The 24148-nt window shown below is 43.7% G+C and overlaps 1 protein-coding gene across 1 annotated transcript in view; it reads right to left on the bottom strand.

Annotated features, from left to right (window-relative positions):
* The window catches only part of XPO4 (exportin 4), a 1500264-nt gene that overhangs the window by 158051 nt on the left and 1318065 nt on the right, over positions 1–24148 (bottom strand). The window contains exon 25 of the mRNA XM_044073186.1: positions 20349–20467. Within this exon, the coding sequence (XP_043929121.1) occupies positions 20349–20467 (119 nt within the window). The remainder of the gene's footprint in view (positions 1–20348; positions 20468–24148) is intronic.

The raw sequence follows: 24148 nt of genomic DNA, 5'->3' as shown, positions 1-24148 counted from the left end.
GGAAACAAAAAATTCATTTGAGTTGCAGAAGAGCCTCAAGTTCCAAGTTTGGACTTTTTTTTTTTTTTTTTAATAAAGACACCTGGCATTGACTAGAGCCACCTTAATGTGTTCCAAATTAGCAATGACTAGGTGGATACACCCAGTACACAGTCTACAGCACTTTGGAAGGCAGCAAAGGCTTTACCAGAATGTGAAAGTACTGGTACAAGAGGTATAAGACCATCAATGGCAAAACATGAAGTCACGTCAGCCATCTCATTCCATACCGATATATAATGGCATCCACTAGAATGACGACTATATAACCAATCACTGAAGTAAATTATTTTGTCTTGGAATCTTGGCATCATTCTAAGTAACAGCAGTACACCATTAACGCCAGTATCTTTTCTGCTTTGACACATACATAGCAAGGTTCATCACATCCCTTTGCAAGTCCCACTAGGTGCAACACCTAAGGTTGTTTACCTCAACACGAGCATCTACAAGGGCATAAGTGTATTTGTCATGATGGAAGGCCTATGAGCCCTCATGACACCCTGGATTAAGGCTCTGGAAAGACAGCTGGCATAGTACAGTTTTGTACCTACCATAAATGTAGATGTCCGATAGATATGCAACTGCAGTCCTTACATATGGGTTGTCCTGCCTCAGGTAGCCCTTCGGACGGCCGGATTCCAAAGTCTGGGTCCGGCGTCGGCTGATGTCGCCTCCTCCCCGACGTCAGAGCGGCTGGGGTATAAAAGCATCAGCCGACGCCATCTTCTTCAGTGTTTCTTGCCCCAGATGCCAGGTGCCCTCCAGGGAAGGCTAAATTTAGAGACTGGATAAAAAATTCCAGACATGCACAACAGTAATAAACAGATACACCATAACAGATTTCCCCAGCTAATTTGAAAAAGGGAAGTGGACCCAAAAAGGAGAATCTACAGAGGGGCAGGAGGGAGGGAAAACCTGACTGCAATTGCATATCTATCGGACATCTACATTTATGGTAGGTACAAAACTGTACTATGTCCTTCAAGAATGCAACTGCAGTCCTTACATATGGGTTGAATACCATAGCTTAGCTGGGGGTGGTAGGATCTAAGATAAAGATGGTGTAGCTAAAATCCCCTGCAGGACTGCCGAAGCAAAGCCTGCTCGGGATCTGGAATATAAAGGCAGGTTGTAGTGTTTGGAAAATGTATGCACGGAGCTCCATGTTAGCAGCTTCTAGAATGTCCTTTGTAGCCACCCCTCTTAGAAAGGCTGTGGAAGTGGCTATAGCTCTGGTGGAGTGTGGCCTGACATCGGCTGGCACACCTTTTCCATGTTAAGAGTAACAGAATCTGATGCAATGTCCAATCCATTTTGAAATTGTTTGCTTGGAAATTGCCTTTCCTTGTACTCCAGCAGCGTAAGCTACAAACAGTTGGTCAGACTTTCTGTTGGCTTTTGTTCTGTCCAAGTAATAGCGCAATTGTCTGTGTATGTCCAAAGTGTGCAGGAGCTTTTTTCCTCTATTTTGAGGATTGGGAAAGAAGGTAGGCAGGTGAATAGCTTGATTTAGAGACACCCTGGATATCACCTTTGGCATAAATGAAGGATTGGTTCTTAAAGAAACTCTGTCCTGATTAAAAATGAGAAATGGAGGTACAGCCATGAAGGCCTGTATCTCCGAGACTCTTCTAGTGAAGTTATTGCCAACAGGAAAACTGTTTTCCAGGAGAGAAATTGCAATTCTGAAGATGCTGCTGGCTCAAAAAGGAGGAAGAGTTAATTTTTTCAACACGAAGTTGAGGTCCCATGCAGGCACTGGTGCTTTTCTGGGAGGTTTGATATTCTTTATCCCTCTTAGAAACGGTCTTAGCAAAGGATGTGAAAACACAGGTGGATCACTGCCGTATTTTGCTGAAATTGCTGAAGCGTGTATTTTTATGGAAGATTATGAAAGGCCATTATCTAGCATTTCTGCCAAGTATTCTAGTATCTGTGGAATGCTCATTATTGATGCATCCTGACCCTTGTTGGCATTCCAGATGTTGAATCTCTTCCATTTGGCTGAGTAAGTTTTTCTGGTGGAAGGTCTGCGTGATTTCAGTACGATCTCTTGAACTTTCTTGGAGAGAGAGATATGGGGAAAAGTCATGGAACCCTCCAAGCTGACAGCTGCAATGTTTGCAGATTGGGATGAACCGTCCTGTAATTGTGCTGAGTCAGAAGCAGAGGCCACTGAGGCAGGGGCCACGGCTTGGTGCGAGTTATGCTCCTTAGTAATGGACACTAGTGCTGTCTTGGCCAGTCTGGAGCTATCAAAATGCCTTTCGGTTGTTCTGCTTTGATCTTCAGTAACACCTTGGTCATTAATGGTAGAGGTGGGAATGCATAGATTGTTAGAGAGTTCCAACTGAAGGAGAGAGCATCCATTCTCCAGGCTTGAGGATGGTGTGTCCTCGAGCAGAACTTCTTCAAGTGATGATTGAGGTGTGAGGCAAAAAGGTCTATGTCCGGCCTCCCCCATGCATGAGTTATTTGTGAGAAAATGTCTGGATGCAGCATCCATTCGTGCGGGTCCAAGATGTTTCTGCTTAGACTGTCCGCCAGAACATTGTCCTTGCCTGGAACAAACTGGGATTGCAACTGTATGTTCAGTTTCAGGGACTTTTCCCAGAGAGTCTTTGTTAGCCTGCAGAGGGGGTAAGAATGAGTGCCTCCCTGCTTGTTTATGTACCACATAACAGTGGTGTTGTCTGTCTTTATTAGCAGTTGACCTTGCTGAAGAAATTTTCCAAAGGCCTCGATAGCATGAATCACTGCCAACATCTCTTTTTGATTGATGTGTAAATGCACTTCCTGGGGAGCCCATTGCCCTTGAATGCATCTGCCCTCCATGTGCGCCCCCCATCCATGGTCTGAGGCGTCTGTTGTAATGGTTTGGTTTGTTTGAGGTTTGTTGAAAGACATGCCTTTGTTTAGCTGGCTTGCTTGTGCCCACCACAGAAATTCCTTTTGCAGACATGGAATGAGTGGAATAGTTGCTTCTAGGTTGTGGCTGTGTTGAGACCATAAACTTTTTAGGTACCATTGTAGTTTTCTCATGTGTAGTCTTGCCAGTGGAATCAGAAGAATGCAAGATGCCATGAAACCCAGGGCCTGCAGGATTTTCCTTGCAGTCATCTGGGTGTGCTTTGCTAGGCTTTTGAAGTAATCTGGCAATTGCTCTTGTTTTTCTTCTGTGAGGAAAGCCATTTGTAAGTTTGTGCCCAGTTTGGCTCCTAGAAAAATTATTTGTTGGGATGGCAGTAGTCTTGATTTTTGGATGTTGACTGTGTATCCCAAAGCCTGTAGTAAGGGAATGACATAGTTCAAGTTTCTTATCAAGGCTTGCTTGCTGTCCGCTTGTATAAGGCAGTCGTCCAGGTAAGGGTATATTTGTATCTCCTGGAGTCTGCAGTGTGCAATTACTGATGCCAGGCATTTTGTGAATACTCTGGGCGCAGTAGATAAGCCAAAAGGCAATGCTGAGAATTGATAATGCTCTGACCCTGCAAGAAATCTGAGGTATCTTCTGCAACTGTGTCTGATTGGGACATGCAGGTATGCCTCCTTGAGGTCCAGAGTAACCAGCCAAGACCCCTTGCCCAGCATGGGAAGAATTTGCTGTAACGTCAGAATTTTGAATTTTGGTACAATGAGAAAAGTATTTAGAGCGGACAAATCCAGTATAGGTCTCCATTGCTTTTCCTTTCTTGGAACAAGGAACAGTCTTGAGTAGAATCCCTGGCCTTGTTCCTGAGGAGGAACCTTTTCTATTGCTTTGATCTGTAGCAACTTTGAAACTTGTATGAGTGCCTCTGCCCTTTGATTTTGTGGCAGGTTTGGCATGCCTTGTCTTATTGGTAAGGTATGAAAGTGGAACCTGTAACCTTTGTCTATTATGTCCAGAATCCATTTGTCCTTTGTTAAAACGTGCCAATTTTTTTGAAAATAAGGATAATTTTCCGCCTAAAGGTGCTTCTCTTTGAGCCTTGGTCGGTGGTGTCAAAGTCAAGTCATTGTGATTGTCCTTGTGGAGCAGTAGAAGTCCCTGCACCACTTCTCTGATTAGTCGGTTGCCACTGGCGGCCCCTGTAGGAGCCTCGGTATTGCACTCTACCTCGAGCACGCCTGTTTCTTCCCCTTTGGAACTTGTCAGTGTCTGGAAAGGACCAATTCTTCGAAGGCCAATTCCTGCTGAACCTTGGTGGCTGAACCTGGAGGAAATCTTTGACTGTTTGTACTGATTTAGCCTTTTCCTCAATTGATTTCAACACATCCTGAGCATTAGCACTAAATAGCTTGTGTTTTTCCAGAGGTGCATCTAGAAGCTTTACTTTAACATGATCTGGCAATGCCTGTTCTTTCAACCAAGCATGTCTACGTATGACGGCCCCTGACATAGCTGCCCTACATGAAGCTTCCAATGCATCATAACCACACTGAAGAAAATGATTGCTAACCTGCTGAGTATTATGAACCAAATCCTGCAAGGCCTTTCTATCTAAAGGCTCAGGAGAGGCTAACTTTTTCCGTAAATCATCCATCAAGAAATCCTGACACTGAAACATATGAAAAAGACAGTTAAGTGCCCTCATGGCAAGGGTGGTTGAGGTATAAACTTTTTTGCCCCACCTCTCCAGGGACCTAGATTCCCTGTCTGCGAGCAAAGGATTTTTGGCCGTGGAAGTGGCCACTCCTTTGGGCCCCTGGGAAATAGTTTCTAGATCAACTGAATGGGCCTTAAAGAGATGCTTATGAGTTTCAGGAACCCTGTAATATCTGTCTGGCTTGACAGGAGCAGGAGGAAGAGAATCAGGAGAAGCACTCGAGTCTGAGTACACATCTTCCAATACATCTAACACTGGAGGAATAGCTAAAGGCCTGTGCTGGGGTAACTTAAGGAAAGTACGAAGCCTTTTCCTAGAGTCAGAGAAATCCTGGCCCTGCCACTGAAAGTGCTCTCTCATGGAGTGGAGAATTTCCCCGAAAGAAATATCCTCAGGAGGAGAGGCAGAGGGAATAGATTCATCAGCATCAGAATCCTCATAGGCCTGGAAGGATTCTTCCTGGGAATCTAAATGATCTGAGTCACCAGAGGCTTCATCTGAGGAAAGGGTATCTGTCCGCTCAACCCTAGGCTTTTTGTCTGCAGGCGGCTGAGAACCTCTGTCTGGATGAGCCTGAGAGCCTCTAATTAAAGAAATTAGATCTGCAGCTAAAGTCATGATCTGTTTATCAGAAGAGGGACCCTGAGAAAAGGATTTAGGATGATGAGACAGCCTGGCTGGCAGCCTTAGCATGTGTGTAGGCCTTAATGGACATAGGCACAGGAGGCCTTGCTGCCCCACGTGTTGGAGTAACTTTGTCCACCGGTATGGTGTCAGGCAAATCTTGGGCTTCGGTTTCAGGGGGAAAATCAACAACCGGCACCGGGGTAGCCTCTGGTAACGAAGTGAGCGGTAAAACGGTGTTGTCGGCCTGGAGCAGTTGAATTACCGCCTCCGAAGAGACCGATGCACTCGCGGTAGGCTTTAGCGTGGTGTCGGTGGAAGTCGCGGGCCACGGATGTCGGTCCCGGTCCTTCCGTTTTTTGGAAGTATGTGCTGTCGGTAGTTCCGACGGCATGATATAGGAGTAATTTTCTCCAAAAAAGTCTACAGGAAATTCTGCCCGGCGCCTAAGTGTGCGCTTATTGAAGCAAGCACAGGCCGAGACGTCGTGGTCTGGGCAGAGGCAGGGAAGGCAGTAAGAATGGAAGTCCTTATGAGGTATTTGTTTACCACAAGACAAGCAATTATTAACTTTTGCAGTTTTATCTGACAACGGCTGAGGCAAGAAAAGGTTCCCCAACGGGGTACTTAGCTTTTTGATGACTTCGGTATCTGAAAACACATGAGATGGCCGACTGGCACTTGCGAACTGCTTCTGCTTAGGGCACCGCGTGGCAAGAAAGACTGAAGAAGATGGCGTCGGCTGATGCTTTTATACCCCAGACGCTCTGACGTCGGGGAGGAGGCGACATCAGCCGACGCCGGACCCAGACTTTGGAATCCGGCCGATCGAAGGGCTGCCTGAGGCAGGACAACCCATATGTAAGGACTGCAGTTGCATTCTTGAAGGACATCCTGTTCTTAACTAGTCTGGTGACGACAGTACTGGTGTGCCTGATAATGGAGTCACTTATTACCAAAACAGTAACACATGCAGAGTCCGAGTCCATAGATCTTGAGGATTTGCAGTCAGCACCATTGTGACAACTAGAAATTCTTACAGTCACTGCTGAAATGCACAATAAATACCTGGTTGTTGCTGTGTGACATAATGGCTTTAGTTTCTTAGTACTTTGTCCAGATAGCTAAGGCAGTGTTTTCCTGGTAAATTCACCACAAACACGTTTTTGAGTTGATCTGTGCTATGGCCAAGTTTCTGTGTTGCTCACTAAAAGTGATTACAGGTGAGAAGGAGGCCTCCAGATTCAATGAATATTTGCACCTCTCAGAGAATGCATCATTAAAAGCAGCAATGCAGTTTTTATTTCAGCAGGCATGAGGTAGTTGCGGCACTGCCTCAAAATACCAACTAACAAGCTTTGCACAGAAGGGTCAAGAGCTGACCAACATTCCATACTGATCAGTAGAGTCTAAAGAGCATCAGGAATCGGGCTAGATTGAATCCTCGTGTAATCCTGTAGTAGTAGTTGTGTAATTAGCTTAGACTCGGAAGGGTACAATGAATCTAACGATCTAAAGGTGAGAATAAGGGTGTAGCTACAGCCTCAGTCTGTTAGTACAGGCCTCAGATGGCTTTAACAGATATGACTAGTACAAAGATAAAAATACAGGTACAGCAGTCAGGACTACTGATGGAAGTACTTTAAAGGACACAACACTAATAACAAGTGTGACAGAAAAGTGATAAGCTACTCTGAGGCTAGACTGTTCGGGATAGCAGGTGTCTTTAACAGATCAGCAGTGCTCTGAATGAAGGCAGTAAAGCAAGTACAACAAATGCAAACGGTAATGATCCAAAGCACAACAGAACAATTACATTCACGGATGGCTCAGATGTCACCTAGCCTGCTATGCAATGAAATGCTAAGAAAACAGTATGGTAGCAAGAGTACAGCCAAAATTACGTTTAACAGAAGTATCAGAAACTTAATAAGTAACAGCAGTAATCAGAGGTGCAGCACTTGTGTCATGTAAGGGTTGCCTAGATGCCACAGAGTTGGCTGTGTACTCAATGCTAAAAATAACGGGTAATCAGAAGTGTAACAGAACAAGGTTACATCACTATCAGGGATGACTCAGTGTAACACAGAGTTAAATTTAGTCTGCACTGCGTGGTTATCAGCAATAATCTTAAGTGCAGTAAACGCTAACTTTGGCAGAGTACTCAGAAGTGCATGTCCTTTTCAAGGATGACCAAGATACCAGAGTTGCAACAGTCAGTAATAATTCTGAGTGGTACAGCACTCTGGTAAAACTGAATAACTATGGTGAAAAGCATAACTATAATTATGAGCAGGGGAGAATAGTCAGTCAGTCAAACATGTACTGAATAATCTTACAAGAACTGCAGTCTTACCTTATGCAGCATGTGGCATAGTATGCCTCTAAGAGAAGGAAGGAAAGGAGGGAGGATTGTGGTGGTAAGCAGTAATCCATACTCTGGGGTCAATAATGTGCATTCCACAGCACTGAGGAGTTCAGATATAATGAACGCCAAGCCACACAAAGCCGCAGAATTCAAGGGAGCACAATTACAGCTACAACCAATCAAAAACCATTCAAGGCAAGGAGCCCACAGCAAAAAACAGGTCAGACAAACCACAACCCTCACCAGAAGAAATGCCACAGCTCTTCCCAAACACTTTCACTGGAGAAAGATTCCCAAGAAGGTTCCAGACTTGTTAAAAGGGTTTAATTTCGTTAATGCTGTTCAGCTCAGAATCTTTTTGAACCTATAAATTGTGCAGTACTTAAAACCTCAACTGAACCAAATGCCAGGCCATGTAGCGTTGTGGAAATCAAATGCACACAGTTCTAGCTATAACCAATCAGGAGCCATTCAGGGAAAGCAGCCCACAGCAAAAAAAAAAAAAAAAACAGCCAAACCATTGGCTTGTCTTCAACATAACAAGAAAAGACTAAGTGACTTCACTGCAGTCTTAGAAAAGTCTAGAAGAGGCATTCAGTCTTCTCCAGATGTCAAAAGAGTTACATTTCTTGATTGTACTTCATGATCTAGCTTCAATCCTGACTTCTGGTCACTGTCCATGTGGAGTATGCATGTTCTCAGTGTTTCCATGCATTTTTTTTCAGGGTATTTCACTTTTCTCTCACCTTTCAAAAACATGTTTATGGTGAACCTCAGACTGCATAATGGACAAATAGCAAACAGGAGATCCTGCAACAGACTGCTGGGAAAAGGAGCTTGAATAAGCAGATTGTTTAGTTGGGGAAAAATCTGTACCATCTCCCCTTCAAGCCTGCAAAAAACAATGATAGGAGCAAGGAGTTTGGTGAATACCCTTGGGGCAGCAGAAAGGGCAAAGCATATAACTGATAATGTAAGGAAGGAACAGAGTAGTGTAAAAAAATCCTGAACAGAAGGTGAATGGGGATGGGAAGGTAAACATCCTTGAGGTCTAGAGAGAACAAAAAGGCCTGGGGAGGAGGAAGCAAGGCCTGGGATAACATCTGGGAAGAAGGAACCTTGAGAAAGGTATTGCTCAGAGAAAGATCCAGAATTGGTGTTCATGTACCCTCCCTTATGAGGGACCAAAAATAGTTCTGTAAATTCTCTTCCCCACCTGGGTGGGTGGAACAAGTTGAATTGTACCCTGATCCAAAAGGGATTGCAGAACCTCTGGAAAATAAGGAATCTGGTCTTCAGGAGGTTGAAGAATGCTTGAAAGGGGGAGGGGATTTCCAAACCATGAAATATCCGTGACGGATAATAGATAGCACCCAAGGGTCTCAGGTGAGCCAAAGCTAAACTGGGAGACAGACAGAAAGGTGGAGAGACAAAGTGACCTTGCCGAGGGGAGCTGAAGGCAAAATGTCAAATAGAAACCAGCTTGTCCTGAAAAGAAAGCTTCTGGGATGAAGAGGTCTGAATGGACTTAACAGGAGGGACATGCCTAGAAGAACCCTGCTTACCGTTAAGGGGGGAGTGAGTGTCTATGAACAAAGGGAGAGTTAAAGGAGGATAATTCCTCTGGAATTTGGGGATAGCAGAGACAAAAATATATTTTGCGTTTCTGCAAGGCCTTATCCTTATCCTGGATGGACTGAAATAAACCAGCAGCAGGTGACCCAAAGAAATTGTTATCCAGAGGGGGTATCCACAAGCTTGGCCTTAATATCATCAGGTAAAGCTTGAAGACGTAGCAAAGAATAATGCATTATCACTGAACCAAAGGCAGCAACCCTGGAAGACTCATCAGCTGCATCACAGCTGCTTTTGACTGAGTGATGGGGAACCTGAAGGACCCCAGCAGAGAAAGAGTAGAAGCCTTGCCATCATAACCACCTTAGATACTTGAAGAAGGATGACCAAAACATGCTTGGTCATATGGGTCTGGTAATTAATTTTGTTAAAAGATAAGGTGGCAGCAGTATGCACTTTCTTTCCCAACCTTTTTATGGCTCAACTATCTTTACCAAAAGGAAGGAGCTTAGTAGATAGTAACAACTTGTAAGGTTCATCAGAAGAAAGAGAGACCACTGAAGGATCAGTGGAAGGGCACTTATACAAAAAGTACAGTTTTGTACCTACCATAAATGTAGATGTCCGATAGGTATGCAACTGCAGTCTTGACATATGGGTTGTCCTGTCTCAGGCAGCCCTTCGGTCGGCCGGATTCCAAAGTCTGGGTCCGGTGTCGGCTGATGTCGCCCTTTCCCCGACGTCAGAGCGCCTGGGGTATAAAAGCATCAGCCGACGCCATCTTCTTCAGTGTTTCTTGCCACAGATGCCAGGTGCCCTCTAAGGAAGGCTAAATTTTGAAAATAGAGAAAAAATTCCAGACAAGTACAACAACATAAAAAACAAATACACCATAAAAGATTACCCCACGTAGCTAAAATGAGGGGTAGAAACCCAAAAGAATACCACAGAGGGGTAGGTGGGAGGGAAAACCTGACTGCAGTTGCATACCTATCGGACATCTACATTTATGGTAGGTACAAAACTGTACTATGTCCTTCAAGGATGCAACTGCAGTCCTGACATATGGGTTGAATACCATAGCCAACCTGGGGGTGGTAGGCACTAAGACAAAGATGGTGTAGCTAAAATGCCCTGCAGGACTGCAGAAGCAAACCCTGCTCTGGATCTGGAATATAAAGGCAGGTTGTAATGTTTGGAAAATGTATGCACTGAGCTCCATGTAGCAGCTTCTAAAATGTCCTTTGTTGCCACTCCTCTTAAAAAGGCTGTGGAGGTGGCTGTAGCTCTGGTGGAATGTGGCCTGATGTCAGATGGCACAGTTTTTCCATGAAAAGAGTAGCAGAATCGAATGCAATTTCCAATCCATTTAGAAATTGTCTGTTTGGAAATTGCTTTTCCCTGCAATCCAGCAGCGCAAGCTACAAAAAGCTGGTCAGATTTTCTGAAAGACTTTGTTCTGTCCAAGTAGTAGTGCAACTGTCTGTGTATGTCCAAGTTGTGTAGAAGTCTCTCTCCTTTATTTTGAGGATTGGGAAAGAAGGTAGGCAGGTGAATAGCTTGATTCAGGGACACCCTGGATACCACCTTTGGCATGAATGATGGATTGGTTCTCAAAGAAACTCTGTACTGATGAAAAATGAGAAATGGTTGTATTGCCATAAGGGCCTGTAGCTCAGAGACTCTTCTTGCTGAGGTTACTGTCAGAAGGAAAGCTGTCTTCCAAGACAGAAATTGCAACTCTGAAGATGCTGCTGGTTCAAAGGGAGGAAGAGTTAATTTTTCCAGCATGAAGTTGAGGTCCCATGCAGGCACTGATGGTTTCCTTGGAGGGTTGATGTTCTTTATACCTCTTAGAAACTGTCTTAGCAATGGGTGAGAAAATACAGGCGGATCCGTGTTATATTTGGCAGATATTGTTGAAGCATGTATTTTTATGGAAGAATATGAAAGGCCATTGTGGAGCATTTCAGCCAAATATTCTAGGATCTGTGGAATGCTCATCACTGATGGGTCTTGACCCTTTTTGCTGTTCCAGATAAGAAATCTTTTCCATTTTTCTGAGTATGTTTTTCTAGTGGAAGGTCTGCGCGCCTCCAGGATGATATATTTTACCCTTTTGGAAAGTGTATCCTGAGGAATAGTCATGGAATCTTCCAAGCTGCCAGCTTCAATGTTTTCAAGCTGGGGTGTAGTGTCCTGTAATTGTGCTGTGTCAGAAGAAGTGGCCATTGAGGAAGGAGCCACAGATTGGTGTGTGTCAAGCTCCGTAGCAGTGGGTACCAGTGTTGTCTTGGCCAGTCTGGAGCTATCAGTATGACTTTCGGTTGCTCTGTCTTGATCTTTAGTAACACCTTGGTCATCAAAGGAAGAGGTGGGAAGGCATATAGTGTTAGAGAGTTCCAACTGAAGGAGAGAGCGCCCACCTTCCATGCTTGAGGATGGTATGTCCTTGTGCAAAACTTTTCAGATGGTGATTGAGGTGGGAGGCAAAAAGATCTATATCCGGCCTTCCCCATGCTTGAGTTATTTGTAAGAAAATGTCTGGATGCAACATCCATTCGTGTGGATCCATGATGTTTCTGCTTAGGCTGTCCGCCAGAACATTGTCCTTCCCTGGTACAAACTGGGATTGTAGCTCTATTTTCAATTGTAGGGAAATATCCCAGAGATTCATTGCCAGTCTGCAAAGAGGGTAGGAATGGGTACCTCCTTGCTTGTTTATGTACCACATAACTGTGGTATTGTCTGTCTTTATTAGTAGATGGCCCTGATGCATGAACTTTTCGAAGGCCTTGATTGCATGTATCACTGCCAGCATTTCTTTTTGGTTGATGTGCGGGTGCTTTTCTTTTTGTGTCCATTGTCCTTGACTGCATCTGCCCTTCATTTGCACCCCCCATCCATGGTCTGAGGCGTCTGTTGTTATGGCTTGACTTGTATGAGGCTTGCTGAAAGGCAGACCTTTGTTTATCTGGCTTGCTTGAGCCCACCACAGAAATTCCTTTTGAAGGCATGGAATGAGTGGGATCAATGCTTCCAGGCTGTGGCTGTGTTGAGACCATAGACTTTTTAGATACCATAGTAGTTTCCTCATATGCAGCCTTGCGTGTGGAATCAGAAGAATGCAAGATGCCATGAAACCCAGGGCCTGCAGGATTTTCCTTGCAGCCATCTGGGTGTGTGTTGCCAATTTTCTGAAGTATTCTGGTAATTGTTTTTGTTTTTCTTGTCGGAAACGCCATCTGGGTGTTTGTGTCCAGTGTGGCACCCAGGAAAGGTATTTGTTGGGATGGTACGAGACTTGATTTCTGAATACTGACTGTGTATCCCAAGGCCTGCAGTAGGTGAATGACATAGTCCAAGTTTTTTTAACAAGGCTTGTTGGCTGTCCGCTTGTATAAGGCAGTCGTCCAGGTAAGGGTATATTTGTATCCCCTGAAGTCTGCAATGTGCAATTACTGATGCCAGGCATTTCAAGAGCACTCTGGGCGCAGTAGATAAGCCAAAGGGCAATGCTGAGAATTGATAATGCTCTGAGCTTGCAAGAAATCTGAGGTATCTTCTGCAACTTTGTCTGATTGGGACATGCAGGTATGCCTCCTTGAGGTCCAGAGTTACCAGCCAAGACCCCTTGCCCAGCATGGGAAGGAGTTGCTGTAAAGTCAGCATTTTGAATTTTGGCACAATAAGGTAAGTATTCAGTGCGGACAAGTCCAGAATGGGTCTCCATTGGCTTTCTTTTCTTGGAACAAGGAACAGTCTTGAATAAAATCCTTGGCCTTGTTCTGCAGAAGGAACCTTTTCTATTGCTCTTATTTGAAGTAGGTTTGTTATTTGTTTGAGTGCCTCTGCCCTTTGATTTGGTGGCAGGTTTGGCCTGCCATGTCTTGTTGGTAGTGTATGAAAATGGAATCTGTATCCTTTGTCTATTATGTCCAGTATCCATTTGTCCTTTGTAATATTGTGCCAATTTTGTGAGAATAAAGATAATTTTCTGCCCAAAGGTGCTTCTAATTGAGCCCTGGATGGCGGAGTCAAAGTCAAGTCATTGAGATTGTCCCTGCGGAGCAGTGGAAGGTCCTGCCCCACCTCTCTGGTTCGGAGGCTGCCATTGACATCCTCTGTAGGAGCCTCGAGTTTGCCCTCTACCTCTGCCACGTCTGTTTTTGCCTCACTGAAATTTGTCTGTGTCTGGAAAGGACCAATGCTTAGAAGGCCAATTCCTGCTGAATCTTGGAGGCTGTACCTGGAGGAAATCTTTAACTGTTTGCACTGAATTTGCCTTTTCCCTCTATTTTCTTTAAAACCTCTTGTGCCGTAGCACCAAATAGCTTATGTTTCTCTAGTGGTGCGTCCAAAAGCTTAATTTTCACATGGTCTGGCAATGTTTGTTCCTTTAACCAAGCATGTCTGCGTATGACCGCACCTGTCATTGCTGATCTACATGAAGCTTCCAATGCATCATATCCACACTGAAGGAAATGGTTGCTAACCTGCTGAGCATTATGAACCAATTCCTGTAACCCCTTTCTATCTAATGGTTCAGGGGAAGCCAATTTCTTTTGCAAGTCATCCAACATGTATTCCTGATACTGAATCATATGAAATTGACAATTTAATGCTCGCATAGAAAGGGTGGAAGATGTAGATACTTTCTTGCCCCACCTTTCTAAAGCCCTAGAATCTCTTTCCGAAGGAAGTGGATTCTTAGCAGTAGTGGAGGAAACCCCTTTAGGCCCCTGAGAAATAGTTTCAGGGTCAGCAGTATGGCCCTTGTACAGAAATTGATGTGTGTCTGGGACCCTGTAGTACCTGTCTGGCTTGACAGGAGCAGGGGGGAGGGAGTCAGGGGAAACACTACATTCTAAGTACACATCATCTAAAACATTTAAAACTGGAGGAATAGCTAAGGGTCTATGCTGAGGTAGCTTTAAAACTTCCCTTAACCTTTTCCTAGAATCAGAGTATTCTTGGTATTGCCATTTGAAGTGTTCCCTCATGGAATGAAGCGTTTCCCCAAAGGAAAACTCCTCAGGAGGAGAAGCAGAGGGAAGCAGAGGGAATGGATTCCTCCGCATCAGAATCCTCGTAGGCCGGGAAGGCCTCCTCCTGGTAGTCTGAATGTGCAGAATCACCTGAGGCCTCATTGGAGGACTGGGGATCTACCTACTCAACCCTAGGCCTCTTGACAGAAGGCGGCTGAGAGCCTCTATCTGGATGTGGCTGAGAACCCCTAATTAAAGAAATAAGGTCCTCAGCTAAACTTAAAATTTGAGAACCAGAAGTGGATCCCAGAGAAACAGATCTTGGAGGGAGAGACTTAGCCTGTTTGGCAGCCTTAGCACGTGTGTAGGCCTTAATGGACATAGACACTGTAGACCTGGCAGCCCCGCGTGCTGGAGTAGTCTTATCCACTGAAATGGTGTTAGAAATATCCTGGGCTACGGTCTCAGAGGGGAGAACAGAAACCGGCACCGAGCTGGCCTCCGGTACCGAAGTAACCGGTGGGGCGGTGTCGTCGGTCTGTAGCGGTTGTGAAACCAGCTCAGAAGAGACTGAGACACTCGCGGTAGGCCTAAGCGTGGTGTCGGCCGAGACCGCGGACCACGGGTGTCGGTCCTTATCCTTCCGTTTTTTTAGGTAAATGTGTTGTCGGAAGCTCCGACGGCATGATATAACAGAAATCTTCCCCAAAATAATCCTGTGCAAACTCTGTCCGACGCCTAAGAGTGCGTTTATTGAAAGAAGCACAAGCTGTACAGGCCGAGACGTTGTGTTCTGGGCCTAGGCAGGGTAAGCAGTAAGAGTGGAAATCCTTATGAGGTATTTGTTTCCCACAAGTTAAACAATTATTAAGTTTTATCTGACATCGGCTGAGGCAAGAAAAGGTCCCCAACAGGGTACTTAGCTTTTCTGAAGACTTCAGTAGCCGAAAACACAGGATCTGGTCGACCAGCACTTGCGAACTGCTTCTGCTTCGGGCGCCGCGCGGCAAGAAAGACTGGAGAAGATGGCGTCGGCTGACGCTTTTATACCCCAGGCGCTCTGACGTCGGGGAAAGGGCGACATCAGCCGACGCCGGACCCAGACTTTGGAATCCGGCCGACCGAAGGGCTGCCTGAGGCGGGACAACCCATATGTCAAGACTGCAGTTGCATCCTTGAAAGACATCTTTGCAATCCTCAGGTTTCTTGGGTGCAGTAGGCTGAGAGTCAACAGTATCCCCAAAGGATAATTCTTCTAAAACGCAACCTTGACTCAAAGAATCCTCTTCCTCTGAACCGTAGTCCTGGAGGGAAGGAATTTGGGAAAAATAAACATGTGATTCTTCTGCAAAGTCCAAGTTCTCATCCAAGAAATTCAATTCCCTAAGTCTTTAGCAGGGAAGAAGATCGGGGGAATTAGAGAGACTCCCCTTGAGGAGGCTTCACAGCCGTTCAAGCATTAAACAGATCCAGAGTAAAATCCTGCCATTCACATTGGGGGATCTTTAACCAGGGAAATTTGTTTAGTTCTCTGCTGGATGTCTGCCCTAAATACCCTCAGAGTTTCAGACCTTTGGCATGATTCAGTAATGATAGAAGGAAGCCTCCTCAGTCCCTTGGACATCATCAGCCAAGGTTCTCCCTCAACATCAGGTGCAGACACTGGAAAAGCCACCAAGGATGTGCAAGAATGTGGATGCCTGCTGGCCTCCGACACAGTCATGGCAGAGGAATCGGAGGCAAGAAATGGATGATCTTCAGTGCTTTTACCAGCTTCTAGAGACAAGTATGGAGGAAACTGGACAGCAACTGGATCGGGCTTAATCATTTTTGGCCTTCTTCTTGGCAAATGGCTGACCCTCGGGGGACAGGAGGATTCTGCCATAGCACCCCGAGCCAACAACTTAAGTCACTGGTTCCTTAAGATACAATGGACAAGGAGGATAAGCGATTATGTAGGGTCTTGGGTACAAATGCTTGGCAAAGAGAACACTGCATATGACTGTGGGACGCATCCCAGCAAAAAAAGACACTGGTCATAATGTTATTTGAGAAATCTGCCTCCCACACTGACATTTTGCCTTTCTGGATGACACTAACACAAATACCAGAAAAAAAAAATGAAAAAAGGAGAGAAGAAACCCCAATGGGGCACTCATCTGAAAGCGGCTTTGTAAACAGAACAGAAGGGTGTTCAGACTGATGTTCGATAACAGCATTCAGAATGGTGGCAAAAAAGTTGTGTGTGTGTATGAACCACACCTTTATGCCCTACGCAGGGAGCATGTGTGCAATGCCTGGCGCTTAAAGATTTAAAGGCTTTGGTATACTGGTTGGGTGTTGGGCTATCCTTTACAGGATATTCCTTATGTAAACAATACTGCAACACTGATATAGAAGGACATCTAATGATTCACATTAAAAGTTAATGTTGCCAAGTCATTGTTTTTTCTGAAGCTCAACATGTGCATTATTATTTCTCTTGTATTTCTGTATTTGTTCATGTTTAACAGGGCACTGTATGATAAAAATAACCCAATAGCAAAGGCAAACCACTATACCTTGAGTAGTTTTGTATTCTTTGCACTATCATTGTATTCTGAATCCTGTAGTTTTAGCTAATAACAATGGTTCATGTAAATAATACTCAAGTCTCTCTAACAAGCAAGTATTCCAGCAGCCTTCTTCTCCCAGAACCCAAGGGAATGTGCACTGTCCAGTTTGAAATTTCTATCCCTAAGCTATAAGTAAATAAACGAAAATTTTATTTGGTCTTAAGACATAAGGTAAGCTGGTGATGGAATGTAGGAGTTCAGGAAGTCATCAAAAGAAAGGAGGAGTGCACGAAAAAGTGGGAGCTAGAAAAGACAGACCTGGCTAGGAAGGAATACGGGTTGGTTTCTGACTAACAAAGATGCTAAAAAGAGGAGTTGCAATAGCAAAAGAACAAGGCAGAGACACTCTACCAGCTTCTGGAAAATGACTCAGTAGATTGCAGAAAGAAACTATATCACACTGCAAGGCAAACGCAGAAAGATAAAGAAGATAGTCAGACCCATCATAAGGGATGCCAGCAATAACCTGCTCATCAGTCCACAGGATAAAGGCAGATAGGAGTACTTCCAGCAGCTTCTGTATGATGAAACCCCTACAGAAGCTGTACTGCCCACAACACAACCCACAATGAGAGAAGAGGAGGAGCCCACCATAGAAAACCTAAGAATATCACTAAGTAAATGAAGTAAGTAGCAGGCACAGATGACATGACTGCAGATCTGATAAAGATGCTGGGTGATATAGGAGAGAAAAGGCTCTTGAGGGTACTCAGATGTATTAAGAGAAAGGTGCATCTCAGATAACTGGAGAATAAGCATATTAGTGCCAGTGTTCAAGAACAAAGGAGACATTTGCAAATATGGGGCAGTAAACTCCTGCATGAAAGTTCTGGACCAGGTGACAAATATGGACAGCAGCAGAAAGTAAGATGGGAGATGAGCAGTTCGGATTCAGATCAGGATGCAACACAACTGACCCAATGTTTGCAATGAGACAGATAACTTAAGCTAGAAATGAGGAAAGAGCCTGACTGGGCATTACTAGACTTGGTGAATGCAGATGACAAGGGTCCCAGGGAAAGCCAATTTGGGCAGTCCTGTGATGGTTTAAAGTCCCAGAAACACTGGTAAAATTAGTGCAAGCCATGTATAAAGACCCTTTGACACAACTAGTCTGTCTTTGGTCCCACAGAGGGGTTCCCAGTGGGATTTGATATGCATCAAGGTTCAGGTTTGAGCCCACTGCTTTTCATACTGGTGGAAAATAGCCAAAAGGTCAGAGGGGACAGATCAAAGTTGTGTGCAGACGATGCGGCATTGCAGACAGACTCTGAGCAAGAACTTCAGCAAAGGAAAAGGGAATGGAATACAAAACTGAACGCATGTGGGATGAAACCAAGTACAGATAAGACAGTTGCAATGGCAGAAATTGGGAGAAACCTGAAGGAACTCAGTATTGTAAAAGGGAAAGAGTGGAACATGTTAACAGCTTAAAGCATCTGGGAGGTGTGGTTGAGAAGGGAAGTCTGAATGAAGAGGTCAAAGCTCAAATCAGAGAGCCTGTAGCCAACTGGTACAGACTGTCAGGTGTAATGTACGACAGAAGAATGCTAAAGAAGCGAAAACTAAAGTGTACAAAACAGTGGAGTGACCAGTACTCCTATATGGCACAGAAACCCGGGAAGTAAAGGCAGAGCAGCTGAGGAAGCTAGAGGTGATGGAGATGAAGTGCCTGAGACAGGTGGTAAGATGCACACTGTGGGACAGACACAGAAATGAGGTACAAAAAGTAAATCCAATTGCAGAAAATGTCACGCGAAAACAGATTATGTTGGTTCAGGCACATGTGCAGCAAAGCAGACGACAATCTTGTGAAAAAATATTTGAGACATACAGGAAGAAGGCAAAGGCACCCAACAGAAGTGGATAGACTGTGTAAGAGAAGGCCTACAACAGTCAGGCAAGAGTGTCAAAGAAGGTAGGAGAGTAGCATTGAATAGAGATAGATGGCAACAGTTAAAACCCTGACCTCATGTAAAAAAGGGGGTAGTTGACGATAACAGGACAGGGAAGGCAGAAAATGGCTACACAAAGCTTAACTTTTTAAAAAAATGTACCCAATAAAAATGCAGTTCTTACATGCTGAAACATGACTTGCTGGCCCGTCCAGAACTCTACTTGTACATGAACATGCTACAGTGAAGATGAGGCAGAAACAGTGTGTTGGGCTGATTCATAGAAAATGGAATGGGAAGCCACTTTTTTGGGCTTTGTATTTTTTACCTTGCATGATGCACAGTAGCAAGTCCCATCTAAACTCTGCCCACTGTCCAAGAGTCATTGATGTCTTAGTAAACTTAATATTCATACCGATGGTGGCATGAATACTCATTGTCTATTTGTAGTTTACCCTTTTCCTCAATGTAGCGCAATCTTAGATTTGGTATATTTAAGTAGCGGGGGGTGTGGGGGGTAGACGGGGTCATACCCTTGCAAAAAATGATGGAAAAAATTCACTTTTGAGGGAGCAAGCCCCCCTGCAAACCCCATGTGGGGGGCTGGGCTCCCAACACCCCACCCCCACATTGAGGAAAACGGTAAAGTATGAATAAGCAATAAATATTCAACCCACATCTGCACGGCTGTCAATCATGCATATTTTGCATATGGCGATATGTCCCTTTCACCTGTCAGTCACTAAAACCACACCCACATCTGCGTGGAAAAGCCCACTACACTAACACAACGCCTTTTTTTTTTGTTAATATATCTTGCAAAGTGGGTTGCCCAGTTGTGCTGAGGCCCAGAAGCAATGCCTGGTTAAGTAACTTGCTCATAATCGGCAAATGGAGACTGATGGAATCAAACAGAAGCCAGGATAAAGCTTAACAGCTCATAGCCTTAATATTCAGCACTACACTGTCAGACATTGACATACTATACAGTGTCACCATATACTTACATACATAGACTACCAACAAGCACTTTACCTAAAGTAACTTGCCTTACAAGCTAGAAATGGTGATACTTCTGTCATTTTGAGAGCCGTTATAAATTTTTCCAACACCTACACTCCTTGCATAAAATATTTTGATTTATAGGTGAAAGAACTTTAGCAGAACCCTATATTAAATCCACAGCAATCTGCATCTCCTTCTTGTATACCAAGTCTGGTCTTTTGCAAGAAACACACCTTTCCATTTTACAACCCCTACCCAGCTGCCGGCAAATCTTTCTTCTTTATCTGGTTCCATCTTACCTGACATTTTACAGAGGGGTCCTCACTGTTAAGTACTGCAATTGAAGTACAAACTATAGAAATCCTCCCATCAGTATATTCTCTTGAAGCATGTAAGGCGCACTGAAAACATTGCTCTTTGTACATCAGTGGTTACAAGCTCTGCTTTATTCACATATTACACTCCTTCCATTATACTCACTCTGACATACACTGGGGAAAAAAGATATTTCAAACTCCTTTCAGATACAAGCTTACAAACACCCAACACATTTCTGTTCATCTGGCAAGGCATGTTTTTTAAATATAAAACTTAAGAAATATTCAGACATTTATGAGCAAACAACAGTTGCTTCAATCTTTTCTCACCTTTAATAAATCTTGTGACATCAGAGGTAGTACTATGTTGACACCATACAAAACAACATCAGCTGCAGACACTGTTCTGTTTGTAGCTTGACCAGGCTCTTGTCCTCTGAAAACTTCATCTGGAACAGAAAATGAGGGCCCAAATAACATGACTAAATCTCAATGTGTCTTCATTTGAAACATTGTATGACTTGCTGTTACAGATTACATATACAGACTGATGGTACTCAACAGATAATTCACTACTGTACTGCTCAAGTCTGTTACTCAGCATATGAAACAGACTGAGCACAGCACACAAACAGTCTTTCCTAAACTGGTACTCACCAGCCAGAGTCTCAGAACACATGGATAAGTTTGCAGTCAACAAGAAGGTACAACAATTATGGTAACTTTCAGCTACCTAAAGACCTCGGTTTCCACCAAAACGTTTTGTGTTACTAAGAGTTTACACACACACACTACATTACCTAGTTTGCAAGATAGTATAAACATGGCCATACTCATCTCCAAGTTGCTGCAGATTAATTAGATGTATAGCACAGAAACCTCTTTTTGGTATACAAAACTGTCCTGATTTTCACTTCAGATTCTTGACTGCTTGCTTCACAAGACTGAAGAGTACGGATACGGCTGTCATACTCTACAGCAACAGAATATACAAACCATTTATGCTGTTGCAATAGTGCTGTGCTCATCTTTTCTTCCATGCCTTTCATCTGCTAGGATTATTACAGTGCTTATGTGCAAATTCCTGCTCCTGTTAAAGACTGTACCTAGGTCAACTTGCTGACTTACAGAAATTATCACATTGCCTGTTTTATTACTTAAATTTATTGACCCCAATCATGGCCGGCTTTGGCATAGGTCAACTAGACGGCCGCCTAGGGCGCCGCTGTAGGAGGGGCGCTTTTCCAGTATATATTTGGTGTAGGTAGACCAGGTTGGGGCACCTGGGTGGTGTGGGGGGGCACTGTGGAGCCCTTTGCCTAGGGCACCAGCTGACCTAAGGCCACTGCTGACCCCAATAAAGATGATGTTAGCAATACAAGAAAAAAAATGCACATTAAGAAGCAATGATGAAACCTTCCAGTTAGTCCGACCCCCTTTTCAAGGCAACCATAAGAGAAAAAGCCTCCAAATTACGTCCTGTTTTTTGGAGCAAATTAGCAGATAAGAAACAGACCATCAGCATTCAAAACACTACAAAAAACATTCAAAAGGAAGCCATGAGTACTTCTTTCTGATACTGAATAATAACCCATTCTCACCCCTCAACAAATTTATCTAATCATTTAATGCCATTTAGTATGGTAGAACGTGTCAACCCATGTAAATAAAACTTCTAAGTAATGTAAAAAGTCATTATTGCCCTCTGTTTCTGCCATTGTATTTAAAATACTGTAAACTACTCTGCTACAACACTGGAACATTCTCTGCTTTGATCGCACTCCATTATTTGTCACGGCTTTTCCACCATGAGGCCAGGTCTTGACTGTTGAAAAGTGTCAATAGGCCAGTATGCCAACCTGGTTAACAAAGAAAGCTTTCACCTAAGTATAATGGAATTTCCATTTTTTCACACACGTACACATTTGTATTGGACTTTTCTCTCCAGGCCTCCACTAAAAATGGGCCAACTCCACTTAAGCAAACCAAAAACAAATAAATAAATCAACAAACAAACTGATTTTCACTTAAAAAGAAAACACATTAGCTTAATATGAAACAAATTCTGCGCCAGCAGATATAAATTAGTCAACTAATTTCTGAGGGGCGAATGTGGTTAACATCCAGTATGAACTGCTAAACTGCTTATGTGCCAGCTCTCTCTCCACATTCCATTATACAACTCCAAATCACAAAGCAAAGCTGTTGTATGCCACAAGACAGATGCTTACATGGGTGGGGTGGGGTGGGGGTGTAGAAGTATATAATACAAAATAAAAGTGCATGCAGCAGTAACAAGTAATCATCTTGGTAACTGTTCTAGTCTTTCTAGCTCCTACTGACTGGACTAGTTTACTCTAGTGCTTGCATGTACCTGGCTACACACAGCAGCCAGCTGTGGCACCTTCTGTTTGCTACTGATCCTGAATTTTGCAATACTAATTATCATCCCCTGCTGTATATTTTTTCATTTGCAACTGCTTGCTGCCCTGCTAGAGTACATCCTTTCTGTGGATGAATGGGATACTTCCCTGTTGTGTTGTTTCCTTGCTATGATATTACACACCTAGTTGTATTACTTCTTTTCTGCACTGTATTTATACTATGGCATCTGAGCCTGCTGCTGATGCATTAAGTGCTGTGTCACATCACCCTTGTTTGCTATACCTTTTATAATCTTGTGTGTACTGTATTATCTGCCCCGTAGAATCTTGTGACATTTTGCCTGCTCTATTAACTATCATGCAAAGTCTTGGTGATGGCTTTACCTATGGGTTCTGGAATACTTATGCTATGGCATTTCTGCTTGCAGTTAAAGCCCTGGTTGACAGTCTATCTCCACCTTTCCTCCCCCCTCTCTCCCTACTTTATTTTTACCTGCCCACTCTCTGTATACGTTCACTTACCTATTATCTCCCTCTCTTCCTCCCTCCCTCTATTCTCAAGTTTTTTTTTAAACGCTCTACTTCTCTATGTTCCATCCCCTGCTAGCTATTTCACCCTTCCTAGAATCCTATAGACACAGATTCAGTCCAAGAGCCTACAATTTTCTCTGGATCAACTCCTGACACATTCAGTCCCTATCTAATGTGTCACAAAACCTACTAATCCTCGTACACAAAGTTCACGTTTTATATGTTTTCTCATCTGTCCCTCCTGAAAATACTCGCCATCTTGTCAAACCTTCTAAATATAGTCTACTGTTTTTGTAAAAGCTTCTAAATATTGTTCTCTGTAAAATTCTTTGTTCTGTAAATATGCTGCTTATTGTATAAGATCCAATTATTGTTCTCTGTATAAATCAACTTTTTTAACCTGTACTGGAGCTTTTCTCCCCGGGCCTCCACTGAAAATGGGCCATCACCCAGTTGGACTATTCCAGTAAACGAAAGTAAGTAAATAAAAAATAAATACACAAACACTGGTGATGCACTGACCACCACAATAAACCAGTCTTCCCTGCTGCTGAGATGCACTTAACACCATTACTTTATTAAACATCTCTTGCTTTACAGTGTTGTGGCATCCATGCCTGCCATTCAGTTACACTGCACGGAGTTATGTCATGCTGTAATACACTGTGCTACATCTTACAGTCTTGCACATTTTTCACAGTCTCATATATTCTGCTACATCACACCTCCTTCCTTTCGAGAAAGACTACGGATTATCAAGTTGCATACCTCTGCATAATGCATGTCACCTGCAGTTGCTAGGCCAGCCATGGATCCTCAGTCTAGTCTCTGCCCAATCTGCTGCGAGCTTTCTAAGCACTTAACAGAGGCAGGGCATAAATGGACACATCCTTATAGACAACCATTTACTACTAATTCAGAATGGGTCAACACACGAAAGTTGCAGATACTCACTATAACATGAGGCAAACCTCTCACACAAACTGGTTATCAGTACCTAGACTACCTGCACATCTAGACATAGCAAGACCAACATGAAACCTTCCTGTGCCGAGATGCTCCATAAATCACTTCCAAAACTAAAAAGACCTCCTAGGAGCAGCACTGCAGATGTATTCACAACATAAGCAAATGATGACTGACATAAATAACTGGTTTACTTATCTGTGGTGTTCAGAAGCCTAATGACTGTCAACATGGAGAGAGAAGACTGTC

The sequence above is a fragment of the Protopterus annectens genome, chromosome 5.part1 (genome assembly GCF_019279795.1).
Source record: "Protopterus annectens isolate FY-2018-M chromosome 5.part1, PAN1.0, whole genome shotgun sequence".
NCBI classification, from domain to species: Eukaryota; Metazoa; Chordata; order Ceratodontiformes; family Protopteridae; genus Protopterus; species Protopterus annectens.
The sequence above is the reverse complement of the archived record's forward strand: the minus strand, read 5'-3'. Positions and strand labels throughout refer to the sequence as shown.